At 51.9% G+C, this 14,997-nt stretch overlaps 9 protein-coding genes across 9 annotated transcripts; 3 read left to right on the forward strand and 6 right to left on the reverse strand.

Annotated features, from left to right (window-relative positions):
- Positions 1-76: 76 nt before the first annotated feature.
- On the reverse strand, positions 77-2,198 carry gmtA (GDP-mannose transporter). Its single transcript, XM_024848551.1, has 4 exons — positions 1,707-2,198; positions 1,545-1,632; positions 1,102-1,473; positions 77-1,009 (listed from the first exon to the last, which is right to left on the reverse strand). The coding sequence occupies exons 1-4, from the start codon at positions 1,950-1,952 to the stop codon at positions 567-569; spliced, it is 1,149 nt and encodes a 382-aa protein (XP_024707100.1). The 5' UTR covers positions 1,953-2,198; the 3' UTR covers positions 77-566.
- A 424-nt stretch (positions 2,199-2,622) lies between these two features.
- Positions 2,623-3,345, forward strand: P170DRAFT_353001 (thioredoxin domain-containing protein; the record flags this gene model as incomplete). Its single annotated transcript, XM_024843951.1, has 1 exon — positions 2,623-3,345. The coding sequence occupies one exon, from the start codon at positions 2,623-2,625 to the stop codon at positions 3,343-3,345; it is 723 nt and encodes a 240-aa protein (XP_024707101.1).
- A 654-nt stretch (positions 3,346-3,999) lies between these two features.
- On the reverse strand, positions 4,000-6,097 carry P170DRAFT_506729 (SMI1/KNR4 family protein; the record flags this gene model as incomplete). The annotated part of the gene is made up of 2 exons (XM_024854411.1): positions 4,000-6,007; positions 6,087-6,097. 2 exons carry the CDS (start codon positions 6,095-6,097, stop codon positions 4,411-4,413), a joined length of 1,608 nt encoding a protein of 535 aa, XP_024707102.1. The 3' UTR covers positions 4,000-4,410.
- Positions 6,098-7,192: 1,095 nt separating this feature from the next.
- On the reverse strand, positions 7,193-7,945 carry P170DRAFT_88204 (uncharacterized protein). The gene has a single exon (XM_024855424.1). The coding sequence runs from the start codon at positions 7,809-7,811 to the stop codon at positions 7,410-7,412; it is 402 nt and encodes a 133-aa protein (XP_024707103.1). The 5' UTR covers positions 7,812-7,945; the 3' UTR covers positions 7,193-7,409.
- A 134-nt stretch (positions 7,946-8,079) lies between these two features.
- P170DRAFT_351574 (uncharacterized protein) lies at positions 8,080-9,504 on the reverse strand (the record flags this gene model as incomplete). The annotated part of the gene is made up of 1 exon (XM_024843875.1): positions 8,080-9,504. The coding sequence occupies one exon, from the start codon at positions 9,502-9,504 to the stop codon at positions 8,080-8,082; it is 1,425 nt and encodes a 474-aa protein (XP_024707104.1).
- Positions 9,505-10,422: 918 nt separating this feature from the next.
- P170DRAFT_471730 (SCF ubiquitin ligase complex subunit HRT1) lies at positions 10,423-10,964 on the forward strand (the record flags this gene model as incomplete). Its single annotated transcript, XM_024852864.1, has 4 exons — positions 10,423-10,536; positions 10,601-10,679; positions 10,732-10,802; positions 10,866-10,964. The coding sequence occupies 4 exons, from the start codon at positions 10,423-10,425 to the stop codon at positions 10,962-10,964; spliced, it is 363 nt and encodes a 120-aa protein (XP_024707105.1).
- A 245-nt stretch (positions 10,965-11,209) lies between these two features.
- On the reverse strand, positions 11,210-11,568 carry P170DRAFT_350534 (signal peptidase complex subunit 1; the record flags this gene model as incomplete). Its single annotated transcript, XM_024843809.1, has 2 exons — positions 11,210-11,404; positions 11,509-11,568. Coding segments are annotated over 2 exons (255 nt in total), but the record flags the coding sequence as incomplete, so codon positions are not given.
- Positions 11,569-11,758: 190 nt separating this feature from the next.
- Positions 11,759-13,571, reverse strand: P170DRAFT_88122 (homoserine kinase). Its single transcript, XM_024855423.1, has 3 exons — positions 12,876-13,571; positions 12,477-12,775; positions 11,759-12,391 (listed from the first exon to the last, which is right to left on the reverse strand). The coding sequence occupies exons 1-3, from the start codon at positions 13,300-13,302 to the stop codon at positions 12,050-12,052; spliced, it is 1,068 nt and encodes a 355-aa protein (XP_024707107.1). The 5' UTR covers positions 13,303-13,571; the 3' UTR covers positions 11,759-12,049.
- Positions 13,572-14,091: 520 nt separating this feature from the next.
- On the forward strand, positions 14,092-14,850 carry P170DRAFT_88332 (uncharacterized protein). The gene has a single exon (XM_024855425.1). The coding sequence runs from the start codon at positions 14,129-14,131 to the stop codon at positions 14,537-14,539; it is 411 nt and encodes a 136-aa protein (XP_024707108.1). The 5' UTR covers positions 14,092-14,128; the 3' UTR covers positions 14,540-14,850.
- The last annotated feature ends 147 nt before the right edge of the window (positions 14,851-14,997 follow it).

Here is a 14,997-nt window from a genome sequence, read left to right on the forward strand (position 1 = left end):
CAGGACGTGCGCCTTCACTTGGGACCCCCGAATTCCAATTATCATCCATGGATGCAGTTACGGGCATTCTGTTCTCGTTCAAATAGGTCTTCTATACCCGTATTAAAATAGGAAGATGTAAATAACAAATATATACAGACTCAGATACCCGGGGGGAAATAAAATAAAAGTTCCAGCCTTCCTGTCTCTATGACCAAGCCCTGCAAGCACCACCCCAATGTCCCTTGCGCCTAAATCGGAGGTCCTGTGGCCAGGAAAGGGAGAATAATGGGCCAAAAGAAATGTCGGAAAAGAAAAGGACGGTTGGTCGAAGGGCGAAAGGTAAAGTACACAAAAGTCACCAACACCGGCCAGCACAATGCTATTACTGTTCAATCAAAATCCGCAAAATTTACTTTAACTGCAGATGGGACATAAGCCATGGCACGTGAGCCGTATGGCACATGCCGGTCGTGAATAGAGTCTACAGGAAACTCTTGACTGCGTGCTGGCTGGTGCAATCGGTCGACGACGAAAGAGTACCAAGCAGGCACCCTGCCTAGACACACAGCCAGTGCCGAATACCCCTAGGATCGAAGGGAGTCCCTCATGCTTTGGCTGCTCGCACTGACAGGGGGGTTAGACATGGGCAGAACGCCAGTCTTTGGCTTGGCGTTCTGCTTGATTTTGGCCACGGCGTAGACGATGCCACTGACGAAGCCCACGACAATGGCAGACACGCTGGGGAAAGTCACGGGGGCATCGAAGAAGATCAAGCCCGAGATTGCAATGGGGAGTTTGTTGAGGGCTCCCACCATGGAGTAGGTGGTCGAGGACGTCACGCGAACACACCAGGCGGAGGTATAGGAGATGAACACCGACGACAGCCCCGACAGAATCATAGCAAACACAATGTAGTTTCGATCGATGGCGGGGAAGTTACGGTTAATGTTGGCTGACGACCAGTCTTCCAAGAACGCGGTGGACACGATAAGGATGGGGATCGACAACAGGTTGTTGTAAAACATAGCTAGAGAGAGAGGTATAGTTAGAAAACGCTATTGTTCTGGCGTCTGTCTGCTTCCAGGGGACACGACGGATTATTTAAGAGAGATCACGCACTGTCAAAATCCTTGAAGTTGGTCAACTTGATTCTCTTGCGCATTCCCAACACGTAGGACGAGGTGCAGAGGCAGTTGATCAGCATCCAAATGTAGCCAGAATTCAGAGTTGAAACCTTGGCGGTCGCATCGGAGTTGTTCTCAACCGCATGTTTAATGTCGGCCCAGGCGGCAATTATAGAGCTCATGACCATCAATCCAAAGGAGAACAGGGTGAGACCGGTGACCGAACCTCCAAACCAGAGCACCTCCCCGTATGCAATGAGAATGATAGTCAGGTTCTTGAAGATGGTGTACACCGGGATGGACAGGAACTGGAGAGCCTTGGAGCCCGTGTAGATCATGCCAATCAGCAGCAAAGAGATCGGAAACCCTGTTGACAAACGATCGGTCAGCGCGATTCGCAGCGGCGGCCATCACAAGGGTCCGCGCAGAGAAACTCACATTTCCTTGCTTCGTCTGCACTGAAATCACGGTAGGTGATAAGGCCACAAGATTTGCACGTTTGAATCGCGAGGATACAAACCAGACTCTGAGGCGAGCGACCGTTAGTTTCGCCTCGACTTCCGAGTACCACGATGCCCAAACGGGGTCAGTCAACATTACCTGGACAAGAAGCAGAAAGAAGTTGAGGTTGAAGTCTAGGCCCGAAAGAACATATTTATTCATAACCGTCATCAAAATAGACGATCCGCAATAAGCCAGAACGGGCAGAGCGGGACTGCTGGCGAGTTGGCTGGATGGAGGACTGCGCGGCTGGGGAGGCGGCGCGGCCGCCTCAAAATTCTTGTTCCCCTGGTCTATTTTGTCCATCTCAATCGTATAATCATCGGTCTTTTTATCCTCAACCATTTTGTCGGTAGTAAGAAATCTCTTGCAGGCGAAAAGGAGGAAGATCGGGATCGGGCTGAGATACGAGTCGTCGACGGGCAGACGAGGTGAGCGATGGAGAGAGCCTCGGAGACAGAAGGAGGAAGGGGAAAGGAGAAATAAAAAAAGAAGAAAGAGGAAAGATGGAATTAGATAAGTGGAGAGTCCACGGAGGGAAACGAATGAGACTGACAACGAATGTGGATGGGGGGGGGGGGGGGGGGGGGAGGAAAGAAGACGGTAGGGGGAGTGGGAAATTAAAGATAACAATTCGAGAGCGAGTCTTGAAAGAACCACGACGGAAATAAAAAAAAAAAAAAAAAAAAAAAAAAAGAACAGCCTGTTCGCGGATCTGGTACGGAACCGTATGCCTGTACTGTACTGTATGTACTGTACTGTCTGTAGAGGTACCTTACCTGGTAGGTAAGGTACCTCCCAAAGGCCGATATCCATAATACCTGGATGTGGTCTTGTAACAAATGGAACCAGCCCGCTTCGATCCTCTTCGACCACCCCATCTCCCAGTATAGACATATCTCCTGATTCCACACACTCTTTGATCTGACTCCCATTGTTAAATCTCCTAGCTGGTTTCTCTTTGGGCCTTTAGGAAACTCACCCTATCCCCCCTCTCCCCCGCTACGAACCGCCAATGGACCGTACCGCCGAATCGAAGCCTTCTGCACGAGACATCGACGATGAGATTGACGACGACGCCCTGTTCGAGGCTTTAGAAACCGAGGATGACTCCGCCTATCGTGCCAATCGCATCGAACAACTCAATGCCGAGTTCGCGTCGGCTCAAAAAGATCCTGCCGCTCTCTCCTCGGCCGGCCTGGCCCCGCCAACCACGCTGTCCGAAGACAGTCTATACCCTACGTTGAAAAGTGATCAAGCGCTGCTCGACTTCACGACACAGACCCATCGCTGTGTCATTCATTTTGCGCACCCGGACTTTGCCCGCTGCAACACCATGGACGAACACATCCGCGCGTTGGCAATGCGCAACCACGAGGTGCCTTTTGCTCGGGTTGATGTGCGGAACACCCCGTTCGTGGTGGAGAAAATCAAAATCCGGGTGCTTCCCTGTGTGATTGGCTTCAAGGATGGGGTCGCGGTTGAACGTGTCATCGGCTTTGAGGGCCTTGGATCTGGGGGGCGGGATGGCACCGACGGCTTCAGCACGGCAACCCTCGAAAAGAGACTTCTTTGGACCGGCATTTTGACCCAAACAAAGATGAAGGCCGGAGACGAGGACTCTCAATCATCTGATGCAGACAGCGATGTCGACGAACCCGGCGCCCGGAAGACCATTCGCGACGGGAATGCGCGATATCGGAGTGGTCATGACGACGATGATGACGACTGGGATTGAATTCAATGGACTGGATAGTCTCCTATATTCAGCAGGAATAGGCATATGCGATCAGTAGGGTCTGTCCCTCTATATGAACCCAACGAAGAACGGCGAGAAAGAAACGCGCGTGGCACGTCTGGCACACGGGGAACTCGCATCTTCTCTCCCCTGCTACGAGGGCAAGGGGGAGCCTTGGGTCCGAGAGAGGAGAAGGCGAACAACGACACACATGCACCTGGGCTTTGTGGCGGCCTGCTGTTTGGACCAATTTGCATTAGTTGATATGATAACAAGGGGCGAATAAGTCTCCCCCGAAGACTCTTTGATTAGTCCCTGGTGCTGTCGACCTGGCCACTGTCGTGTTACCACTACATATACTACGTACCGTCCCTCCACGAATACGCTCCTAGTATAAGAGCCATTGTGTACTACCTCTCCAACCAACTAGTCATCCTCCTAAGAGTCATCGACAAAACCTTAATAGGATAGCCGTGGCGATGAGTAGAGCGAGCTCTATGGATGACCGGCACCTGGGCAAGGGTGAATAATGTACTCTTGATGGTGGAAGAGCAGAATGTGGGGGGGGGGGGGGGGGGGGGAGAGAGAGAGAGAACGCGCAAGGCAATGTTACCAACCAGATGTTCAACATTGAGGTTTAAATGGTGGGGAGGGGATGATATGGCAAAACCAACAAGGACTGAAAACTGCATGATCGTCGAAGTAAAATTACAGGCGATTGGGATGGCACGGGTTCCAAACGACACGAACAAAAAGGCTTCCCTGAAGCTCGAGAGAATGCCATAGAATACATCGGGAATAAACTAGAAAATTTATACAAGCAGGTTAAAACAGGCTCCACCCGAATCCATCAACTCGAAATAAACGCCCAACACATCTGAAACTGGGGAGAATGAGACGAAAGAAAAAACGGAGAGAAGAGGCATTGGCGCCCTTTGTGAGGGCGATAGGGCCCAAAACTCCACCCGAGGAGGGGAGGCGTGGATTCGGCGTGAAGATAAGGAACGGAAATGAAAGGAAAGAAAAAAGAGCCGGAAGAAAAAGAAGAAAGCCCCGAGGGCAAGCTTAAATGGCTACATTTTTCATTTCACCCAAGACCTCTGCATCCAAGGTGGCGGCGCCGGCTGTTCCTGGATTGGACTCAGGCTTTTGCGTGGCCTCTGTCTCGGACGGCTTCTGTTCGTCCTCCTTCCCGGGTGCGCCTTCATTCTCATTGTCCTGTACTTTGGGCGTTGCCACTTCCATTAGATCTTCACCCTGAACCTCCCGCATGTCTGCTTTCGCGGCCCCCTCGGGTAGCCCAGTTTCACCATTCGTCTGTACGGGGCTCGGCGCCTCTTCCGTGACACGAGCGAGAGGGCTGGATATACCAAACTGTGTCTTCGGGCTCTGGGTAGACCCACGGTTGGGGAAGCGATGGGGTGATCTGCCGCGTTCTTCACTAGGCGTCGGGCTTCCGTAGGGAGATTCCTTGCCGGACTTACTGCCGGTGCTCAGGCCTAGTCCATTAGGACCCTTGCGGCGAGGGGGTCTTCTGCCGTACTTCTGATCCGTTCTCCATCGAAGGATCTCCATGTAGGGAGGCTCGACGTTCTGGGATTTGAATTCCAACAGCTTCAGCTCGTTCGTCTCCTCATCCACAGAAACCTTACCGCTGCAGATGTCGTCGGCAACGACCGCGAGAAAGGCGGCCCAGGACCGGGCGACAACATATTTACAATCATAATCCCGGCCAAAAATTATGACTTGGCCCCATTTGCCTGCGGGTCCCGGTGCGAGGTCGATGGCAATGTTGTTGCCACCCCAGTCACGAGCGAGAGGGATCCAAGCAGGGTGGGCGTATGCCTTCTGCACTGCCCCGGGGGGTTGGGAATCCTGGCGTTCGAGAAGATCCTGTCTCCACAATGGATTGGAGGAGCCCTGGGTGGATGGGGCAGCCGACGAGGAGCTCGCCGGGGCTTTCGGTGGAAGGGGCGACGCCATCATACCAGAGGAGTTCAGATATTCCTCATTGACAGTCCGCCAATTTTTCCATTCCTGAACTATCTCTTCACAGTCCAGAAGCATACAGCTGAAGATCAGACCTGTAGGCAAGCCAGGACGTTCTTGCCCATCATGGGCCATCAATGATTCTCGCACTTCCAGCGGCAGACTGCAGTCTAACTCATGCTCCAGTTCGTTTATGTCATTTTGCGTACACCCTTCGCACAAATTGTCAAAAAGTTCCTCGTAATTGCTTTCGAGCCAACGGTCGATTTTCCTCCACGAATGAGCAACCGGGGGCGGAGGGGGGGCGCCGTCGTGGAAACTTTGCATCTGAATCTCGGGCGCGCCCTCCCCACTGGGGTCAGTTGATTGTTGTTTCTGGGAGGAAAGAGATCGCATTCCAGGGGAATAAGGGCGGTTGGGGGAGCCCATGCCAGTCGGAGAACCCGTCCAGCCATTGGAATTAGAACTTGTCGAGGCTTTGGGTTGGTCATCTTCGTAGGAATCCGTGAGATCCGGTCGCGATTCGATGGCGCTGGTCGCAATGGACGTCAGAGGCTCATGGCGGCTTTGACTCAGAGGCACATGTTTGCCCGTCCGATACGGAGAGTCATGGGATGCGTGCCGATCATACGAGGTCATGGTATGCCAGAAGGAGCGCCATGCTGAACCAAGGCTGTTGAGGGTCTGTCAGCCAGTCGTCGACGCGGCGGAGTTTCTCGAGGGGAAGGGGGCCGGCCGCTTCAATCACTCACACATTCGCCATGTTGGGGACTCAACAGTGGTGGATAACAAGAATCCGGTTCCTCAGCACAATGGGTTGGAGGTCACAAAGCAGGTCATTGGATATGATGTTTGATCTTCGCAGGGGGGTCTAGATATATGCGGTGGTGACGGACAACCAGACCGAGGGAGCGAGAGGCGGAGAGGCAGGAAGTTTAAATTAAGTCTTAGGAAGGGGGTTCAAAGACGAAAGTGGGTGTCAAGATTAGGGAAGGTGGGAGAGGATCAAAGTGAAGTAATTGAGCGGATCAAGTTGACGTTTTTATAAAAAGGGAAGGGAAAAAAAAAAGATAAAAGACAGAAACGAAAAGAGGGAAAGAAAAACAAAAACGACAGGTCTGCAATGGGAGAGGGAGGAAGGGGGGTGGAGAGAGGGAGTTGGAGAGGGAGAGAGAAAGAGAGGGAGGGAAAGAAAGAGAGACGGCGAGAGCGAGGAAGGGAGGGATGGGAATTATTGATGACCTCAGTGCTAGAAAACAGACAGGTGAGCAAGAATGAAAGCGAGGAGGAGAAGAACAGGATGGAGAAGGAGAATGATGATCAATTGAAGACGATGAAGGGCGTTGGCTTCGTGAGTCGTGACCCCTGGAAAGGGAAGGAGCCACAAGGGATGTCCGGTACGGGTATAGTACCCGTATCGACCCGTACCATACCGACCGGTATTGTCAGCAGCCTGCATCGGAGGCTGGCTAGGTTCACCCGGAATGCGTCTGTAGGCCCTCCGTTGCAACCAGCTTGGTTTGCATTCCGGCCGGATTTCCATCCTTCCGCGGGCGGCAAGCTGCCGCACCAGGCAAGGAGCTGATATCGTGGCATCCTTCGTTTTCGGTGTTCTAGGGATATCAATGCCGTCTCCTAGCAGCATCCGTCGATGGTTGTCACTTGAATAGCGCCTTTCGTCGTCAACTTGACATCATAGCTTCTTCGTAACCAGCTGCCGTGTTAAATTCTGCACATGCAATCAAGTCAGGATGAAACCAACGGAAGCAACCCGTCTGTTACGTACAACCAACTGGGAGGGATTCTGCCGCGAGTTTCTACTGCCTATCAAAATCGTTCAACCTCGAATTATATACCGGTGGTCTACTCAGCGGAATCATGCGCCTAACAGTCTGGTTTGCGGCGCAAGGCTGTATCATAACCAGGGGGCTCAGATAGACGATCGATTGACTTCGCAACGAGTGTGGGTGTCTAACAGGAGACAGGATGCTAATGTGATGACGTGCTCGAAGTGCAGGCGCCCAAATTCGTCCACATGACAGATCGGATAGATCATACGGGCGAGACCAGAGGAATCAAAGAAAATGAGGAAGATCAAAAGAATATCGGCGGTGGAGTGAAACAAGGGGGTTATAGACCAGGGCATTCACAAAAGGGGGGAACATTAAAGAAAGTAGAAGAGACATCACAACGAAAAACACTAGTTGAAGGGAGGGGGGAAATCCTGCAAGCTCATGAACGAAGGCTTTCATAACCCCCAAAAACAAACCAATACCAAGTCCAAGTCCACTCCGTAAAGACTCCCACCTCCCACTTCCCGAAAAAAAAAAAGGATAAGCAAGAGAGAAGGGGGACGAGAGGGAAGTGACGGCAAAACTCCGGGTTCGAATGCAAATAGGGAGTTTACAAACCCAACCCGTGAAAGGGTTGATGAGACCCATGAACCGCGGGAAAACATCAATCAATCGAACAAGCATCCAGAAACATCAACGAAAGACGTTCAAATGTGATAGAATAAAGGGAAAAGAAATGAAAGAATGAGGGTTAAGGTGGGGAGAGACTAAATGATAACAAAAGAAAAAAGCCTGGCAAATTCGATCATAATTATTGCCAACCATAGTTTGAATAGGCCCATAAAGGGGCAATATAGAAAGATAATCCACCAGATCGAGAAATCATGCCAGTGGACCGAGTCAACACGACGGAAGAAGCAAAAAAAAAAAAAAAAACCGGAAATAGGAAGGTTCATGCGTAAGAGCTCTGGATTCCATTGGAGGGAAAGCCTGAGCTCACGTTTAACTTCAAAACTCGACGCAAATCATCTTCCATCTTCTTGGTGTCGAGTGTCTGAGCTGGCGTGGTTGTTGACATAGGGCGGGACGAAGGAGACTGTTGGTAAACAGGGGAGTAGGAATGCGACGAGTTATACGGATGTTTCGTATCATAGGCGACGTGAGAGGAACGGTATGGCTGTCCCGTGAAGTCTCCGGTGTTCCCAGGGATTGAGGTTAAATTTTCCTTCCTCGGCGCCGGGTTGTAGGCCCGCGTTGGCTGGGCACCACCGAGATACGTATGCTCATGAACTGGTGAATAGGATACGTTGCCAACCATGCAAGGTCTTGGCTCGTGCATGGCATGGTAAGACGGGCTAATGGCCGGTGGTCCGGAGCTGGTCCGCAGCGGGGTCGCAAAATGAGGAACACTTGGACAAGGACTAGGCCGTTCCTTGAACGCGCTGGTTTGTTCATGAGCCGGGGTCGACGCAGATGAGGGCCTCTGGGGACGTGGGTTAAGCAACAGGCTTTTTAAAGCTTCTGTTTTAGCTCTTCGCTGGTCTTCATCAAGTTCTGCCATGGGCGGAGAAGGAGAGCTAGCCGACCGCAATGCGTTCATGCGATCCTTGTATGGCGTAGCGAAGGAGGGTCCAATTTGCGAACTGCGCGTCTTGGGACTTTCCATTTCTAGGGAGAATATTCCATTGGTTACCCCTTCGGCTTTGCGTTGTTGAAGGGTTTTTGAGTCTGTTTGAGGGGTCCTAGTCTTGTTAGGCTCGGGACTGGATTGTGGTTGAGTGTTCCTGGCTTCAACGGCAGCTTTAAACAGGAAATCGAGGGGTGTTGATTTGTTATCGTCGTGTTGGAGTTGAGGCCGGGGTTTAGGTTTTGACGGCGTAAATTCCAGATCCGGTCCGGCATCGGAGTTGTCGTTATCAGGCTCCAGTGAAGTTGCAATATCGGAATCTGGCATAGATTTGGAAAAGAAACTCGGTATCGGGAGAGCAGAGGGCGCCGGGGATGCGTGGAAAGTGGGACCGGCATAGTGAGGGCTGTCCTTTAACTGAGGTGTCATGGCATTATTTGGGTGCGAGGAAGTGTGTCGGTGGCCGCTTTTCTGGGCTGGGGATGCTCGCGGCGCATCCCGGGGTTTCTTGTTAGACCGACCGGGCTTTTTCTTCGACATATTCACATTGTTTGAAGAATCCGTAGTGGTATCTCCCGGACTTGAAATCCGCGGAGGTGATGAAGGAGGAGTCGTCACAAGGGCGACTTTCTGCGCTGAAGGGGTCATGTTTCTTTTCTGATTGCGTCGGTGGTGATGGTTGTTGTTGTTGTTGTTGTTGTTGTTTCGAGGACCCTTGGGCGTTGGAGGGGTCGGTGATTGCGTCGACATTGCGACCAGAAGGCTTAAAAAATAAACAGCCGTTGGAGTGTAGAAAAAAAAAAAAAAGAAGATGCTAGAGATCAACAGAGATGAAAGAAACCCCAGTAAGGATAAAGGGAACGAAAACAAGTAGACAAGTCGAGAAAAAAAGAAAAGGAGAAGGCTCTAGAGAAGCTGTTCGAGTACTGCCCAGCAGTCTGCACGGAACACGCAAACGCCGAGAAGGAAAAAGCGACGATACAGTCCGGTATATAAAACGCCGTGGGCAGCGAGTGGGCTGACTCTCAAATGATGGCAAACTGATCAAACCAAGATAAGAAGTCGTCTATTATTAAAACCATATGGATCGCGACGGAAGTAGGGCACCGGAATTCCTCGGCATGCTCACATCTAGATAGGAGAGCGGAGGGGAGCAATGGAAAGAAAGCAGATGGGCATCGTAGGGCATTGATTGACCGACGTTGGTTGAAGATTGGGAGAGTCGCCGAAAGGCTGGGGGGAAAGAGGAAGCCGAGCGGGGGGAGCCGATGACTAACCGCCTAACCAAGTCGGTGACTTTGCGCCACTTCAGCCTCACCAGTCACCACGCCTTGAACGCTGGCTCGAGCACCGCTGATTAACTTGGTACTTACTCCGCACCACTGCCTAGGTACCTGCTGCCTGTAAATCCCAGAACCACTGAGGTCCTCATCTTCCAGTCCGAATTCTTATCCTCCCAGTGATTCCAACAGGTCGGTGGCCCCCTCCCGTGCCCTTCCATCCTCCCTCCCCATCCTCCAGGTTACGTCAGTAGTGGGCTAGAGACTTTGTTTTTAACCGCCCATTCAGTTCCTCGCAGCTCCCGCCAGAGCGTCATTTTCTCTCTCTGTTTTTTTTTTTAATTCTCGACCAATCGAACCCGCAAGAGGGCAAACACCGTTATTCGTGATGGCGGACGTCGAAATGAAAGAAGCTACTGCGGGTGCTTCGGCCAAGGCGAAAGGTGCATCCAAGGCCTCGGAAGGGGCAGTTGATGGCAAGAAGAGGTTTGAGGTCAAAAAGGTATGTGCCCAACGGCTTCGTCGTCCGTCGCTACTGCATGTGGACTGACTTCAAATGACTCCAGTGGAATGCGGTGGCTCTCTGGGCGTGGGACATCGTTGTCGACAACTGTGCAATTTGCCGTAACCACATCATGGATCTATGTATGTGCTGTACCGGAATGAGGACTGAATGGGCCTGACTTACTGAATTTAGGTATCGAATGTCAAGCGAACCAGGGCTCATCTACCACCGAAGAATGCACCGTCGCTTGGGGGATTTGCAACGTGAGTATATACTTCCCTGCCGGAGTTTCAGAGTTGACGACTAACCTCTCTTGACACACCTAGCATGCATTTCATTTCCACTGCATATCTCGTTGGCTGAAAACTCGCCAGGTCTGCCCGTTGGATAACCGAGACTGGGAATTCCAAAAATACGGACGGTAAAACAAGGCCGGCGCGAGCGGGAGGCCGTTGGGTTCATGATAACCTTCATTTATACGAAACGATTTCATCCCATGGTAGGAGACCAGCAAGAAGGGAAGGGCTTGATCGGCGTTAATAGGCGGGGGGGGGGGGTTCATTTTCAGTCTCCTTTCTACATGACTACATGCAGGCATTTGGTTGTGTGGGTGAAGATGAGCGAGCGCCGGGCAACTGGAATGCAGCAGATTCAAAGACCAAGTTGGAATTCATGCAACCTTTACCCCATCTACCGTGACCCCGGCAGCGATTCCAGCCACGGGGACAAACCATCTTTCCGGGTTCCTATTGAACACAGGCCATGGAGGAATGACAGCCAATCCTGTTATAACCGTACCCGCCAAACCAACCCAGAGTGTAAGATGGATGTCTTGATGAATGTATCCGACTAGAAAAGCGATGACCTGCACGAGGACATGTTAGCCATCATGATTGACTTGATCGGGTAGGGGGGAAACGTCTTCATCAAAGCGTTTCTAAAATATGTAGGGAGTCCATTCACACTCACACCCGAGAAGATCAAAAGAGCGGTCGACAGGATTTCGGCGATGCGTTGACCGTGGAAGTCCTACTCTCATTCAAAGTTGCCACATTACCATCTGCTGCGGCACCAGGGTAGGGTAGGAAAGGCCAAATCAACTTACGATCTGTCCTTCCAAGGCATCCTGAACAGACGCGAGAAGATCGTCCATGGCCGAGATAAGGAATACGATGTAGACTTTCGTCACGGAGAGTCCGGGAAGATGGGCGAAACCCTTGGGGAGTTAGGTGGAATACTACGAAGCCCCGAGTTCCCGCGTTGGTCGTGGTGAAGCCGCGCTGACCGCCTTGGGCCTAGAACCCAGCGTCCCGGATCCTACGCCGCAGAACTCCGTACAGATGGCTATCTTCACCAACCGGTTCTCGTCATTCGATTTCTATCAAGGTAAGCTTCGTTATCAGGTCATAGTACGGTTCCTTCACGTTCATCGCTGCCAAACCGCTGCGGCACCCACCGGTGAACGCTCCTTTCCCTCTCCGATAGAGTATGTCCAATCGCCCAAGTGCCTCTAATATTGCACCGTGGCACCTGCCTGGGCTGGTTCCAAGAGCCTCCATTGGCAAGTTATATTACTGGACGCAAATCGAGAGACAATACGATCTGCGATTTCAGTGAAGTTATCCGTGGCCAGAGCCAGAATCGTTGGACCGGCACCCGACAAGCAGATTCCAAGTAGCCCCGGTTGGGTGCTCGGGTTCATCGATTGGAGAATCTCGGTCAATCCTGGAATCAGCGTCTGACGATACGGCTGATGCACCTTATCCTGCATGGCCAAATATATCATGTCTGGATCGGGCGGGGACGTGCCCAAAGCCGCCGGGAGTAAGGCAGCACGCTGAAGGTTGAATACCTAAGGAATTGGGAATCAGCACGCTTCTCGGATTGATCTGTCTAAAGCACATCCCCTAAGGTTCAAGAGGGCCGGGAAAACTTACGACATCGGCCCGCGTGTACTCGGTGGGGAGCACGTTTCGTGCATTAGCAGTAGGCACCACGAAGTCAGGGATGATCGCAATGGCCTTGATTTCCTTGGCCCATTGGAACTTCCGGTAATGGCCAATTCCAAGAGGGGGCTCGGGAGGTCGTTTGCCCGTGTCAACACCTCCGGCCGGGGCGGGCAGGACCTCGCTGAGAGGAATCTCCTTGCGGGCTACGTCTTCGGGCCTGAGGTCGTTCAGATACGTGCCCACGAACCCGCCGAAGAGCGACGCCGCAACGTTGTCCGGGTGGCGCTCTAATCGAAGCGTAAGTCAACGGCCACACACCGCAAGGTCGAGTGCCTGGAGGGGTCACAGTCGGCGGGTTTACCGACTAAAGCAAGCGGGCTCACTCACCGATCATTAAGCAGTAGTCCAATAGGCGGTCCTTGCTCAGTCCCAAGCGACCTACCTCGTTCCCCAGCATGACACCGGCCACCACGGCGGTCCCCGACGATCCGAGACCCCGGCCCAGAGGAATGGGATTTACAATGTGAACATGGGTTTCGACAGGGAAGCATCTCTGTTCATGGCATCTAAGTACGTATAGAGCTACACGCGTGATCAGGTTCACTTCGGGGTCCAAGCTGATTTTCTCGGTGCTTTTGCTTTGATCATCGTAGGTGATGACACAGTTGAGGGGATGCTGAGAAGAGGGTTTGGACGAGTCGATTGTGACCTGGAGTTCCAGATGAAGAGACAACGCCAGGCCGATCACATCAAAGCCCGGGCCAATATTGGCCGAGGAGCAGGGGGTTTTGAGGACGAAGGAGGATGCGGTCATGATAGAACGGAGGGATGGATTGACGCAAAGGCCTCAATGCGGAAGCAGAAGAAAGGATTAAGAAAACGCAGCCAGAGCCAATGAAGAGGGGATATGCCAGGCCGGTCTAGGTGGGCTGCGAGGTGAAGAAAAGGCGGAGTCCGTTGATTTCTGCCATGAGCACCGAGAAGGAAAAAAAAAGAGCCCCGCCGACGTCGGGGGTTAAACTTTTGGGCCGCAAGAAGCCAAGCCGAAGATTATCTCTCTGGGATCCATCGCAGCCGATCGACGTCGTGCTCAAATCAGAGCGCCTCTTGGAATATGACATGGGAATAAGTCGTGACGGAGTACCGCAGACCGATCTCTCCTGGAACTCCAAATGATCTCTCCCATGTGCTGCTGCTGCACGTCATGAGCCAACGACTCGGAGCATGACATGGCAAATGGTTGACAAGGCGGTCAGCCACCCCGATACTAATAGACTTACGCAGTCTCAACCTGCGTAAAAAGCTCAATACCTAAGGTACGGTAGTCTGAGGGGGTTGAGGGCCATTCAGTTCTGGCAAATTAGCAATGGCGCACTACTGCGTAGTAATCCGTAGGAACTGACATACATGATACTCCGTAGGTACAGTACATGGCCGTGGACTTTTAACGAAGTACTTCCGTATTTTCATTTGTTACCGAGACGATACGGCAGTACGAGAGGATTGGATTTGGAGCCGCTGGGAGTTTTTGCTCCGAGTGGAAGTGCCCGCCCGCCCCTCTTTTTTTTTTTTTTTTTTTTCTTTTCCTGTCGCCTTAAAAAGCTCCCGCTCTGTCGTGTTTCATTTATGTTAACGGGCTAATGCCGGTGTACTTTAGTCTGCTGGATTACTTACAAGTACACCCTTTTTTTTTCTTTTTTCTTTTTTTTTTTTTTTTTTCGTGTCGAGACTTCCCATCTCGAAATTCACCTCTTAGGTGGTCGACTCGTTTCCCACTCCCCCTTTTCCTTCCCCCCTTCCCTTATTCCTCTTTTTTTCTTTTTCTTTACCACACATTTCTTTTCTTTCATCCTTTCTTCTTTATCAAATCCATCATATCTCTACGGATAAAGAACCTATCTCATTCTTTATCCTCCGTGGCCACGAGGTCGTACGACCGCTTTGCGTCTGGTCTCCTTGTCATAGTCAATTCTTGCGTCGGACTCAATCCTTGCCCACTCATTTCGCAACACATCAGCCCATTATCAATTCAAAAAGGGGGTCCCAGTTAGGCATCTAGCCGTTTTTATTTCTTTTTGTGGGGACCTCTCGATCTTTCAGCTGATCTTGAACCTCACTCCCCCCCCTTTGTCGCCTCCATATCCGCATCCAATTCTTCGAGCACGTTGGGCATCAACACCATCGATCAGAAATCGAAACCCTCCCTCTACTGGCGGAGTACAAGGATCTGGTCGAGGGATTTTCCCTGTCAACGCGCATTTCCGCTGCAATCCCGGAGCGACAACGCTTCCATTCACCCTATTCAGTCAAGTTGGCGGGCCTTCGCTACAACCAGTCCTCTTTCCTCCACCCTCTTCTGGGCCCCAAGTTCAGGGTCTTCTGCGGGGGCGATACCAGACCCCCATAACTGGACTTATCCAGCGACTTCAAAGCTGGCAAACGGACGCGCGTCGGTAATGCCAGGCCCTTGCGAGGGGTCTGGCTAATAGATGGAGGAGCAATAATCCCC

Source organism: Aspergillus steynii, assembly GCF_002849105.1.
Source record: "Aspergillus steynii IBT 23096 chromosome Unknown P170scaffold_2, whole genome shotgun sequence".
NCBI classification, from domain to species: Eukaryota; Fungi; Ascomycota; class Eurotiomycetes; order Eurotiales; family Aspergillaceae; genus Aspergillus; species Aspergillus steynii.

Bases quoted from the DNA above. Each gene is read 5' to 3' on its own strand.
- gmtA (XM_024848551.1), bottom strand. From the start codon at position 1,952: ATGGTTGAGGATAAAAAGACCGATGATTATACGATTGAGATGGACAAA. The intron at 1,633-1,706 runs GTAATGTTGACT...CGCTCGCCTCAG, and splicing joins TCTTTCTGCTTCTTGTCCAG to AGTCTGGTTTGTATCCTCGC. The intron at 1,474-1,544 runs GTGAGTTTCTCT...GTTTGTCAACAG, and splicing joins TGCAGACGAAGCAAGGAAAT to GGTTTCCGATCTCTTTGCTG.
- P170DRAFT_88204 (XM_024855424.1), bottom strand. From the start codon at position 7,811: ATGCTTGTTCGATTGATTGATGTTTTCCCGCGGTTCATGGGTCTCATC.
- P170DRAFT_88122 (XM_024855423.1), bottom strand. From the start codon at position 13,302: ATGACCGCATCCTCCTTCGTCCTCAAAACCCCCTGCTCCTCGGCCAAT. The intron at 12,776-12,875 runs GTGAGTGAGCCC...CGCTTCGATTAG, and splicing joins GGACTACTGCTTAATGATCG to AGCGCCACCCGGACAACGTT. The intron at 12,392-12,476 runs GTAAGTTTTCCC...CCAATTCCTTAG, and splicing joins AGTACACGCGGGCCGATGTC to GTATTCAACCTTCAGCGTGC.
- P170DRAFT_88332 (XM_024855425.1), top strand. From the start codon at position 14,129: ATGCCGGTGTACTTTAGTCTGCTGGATTACTTACAAGTACACCCTTTT.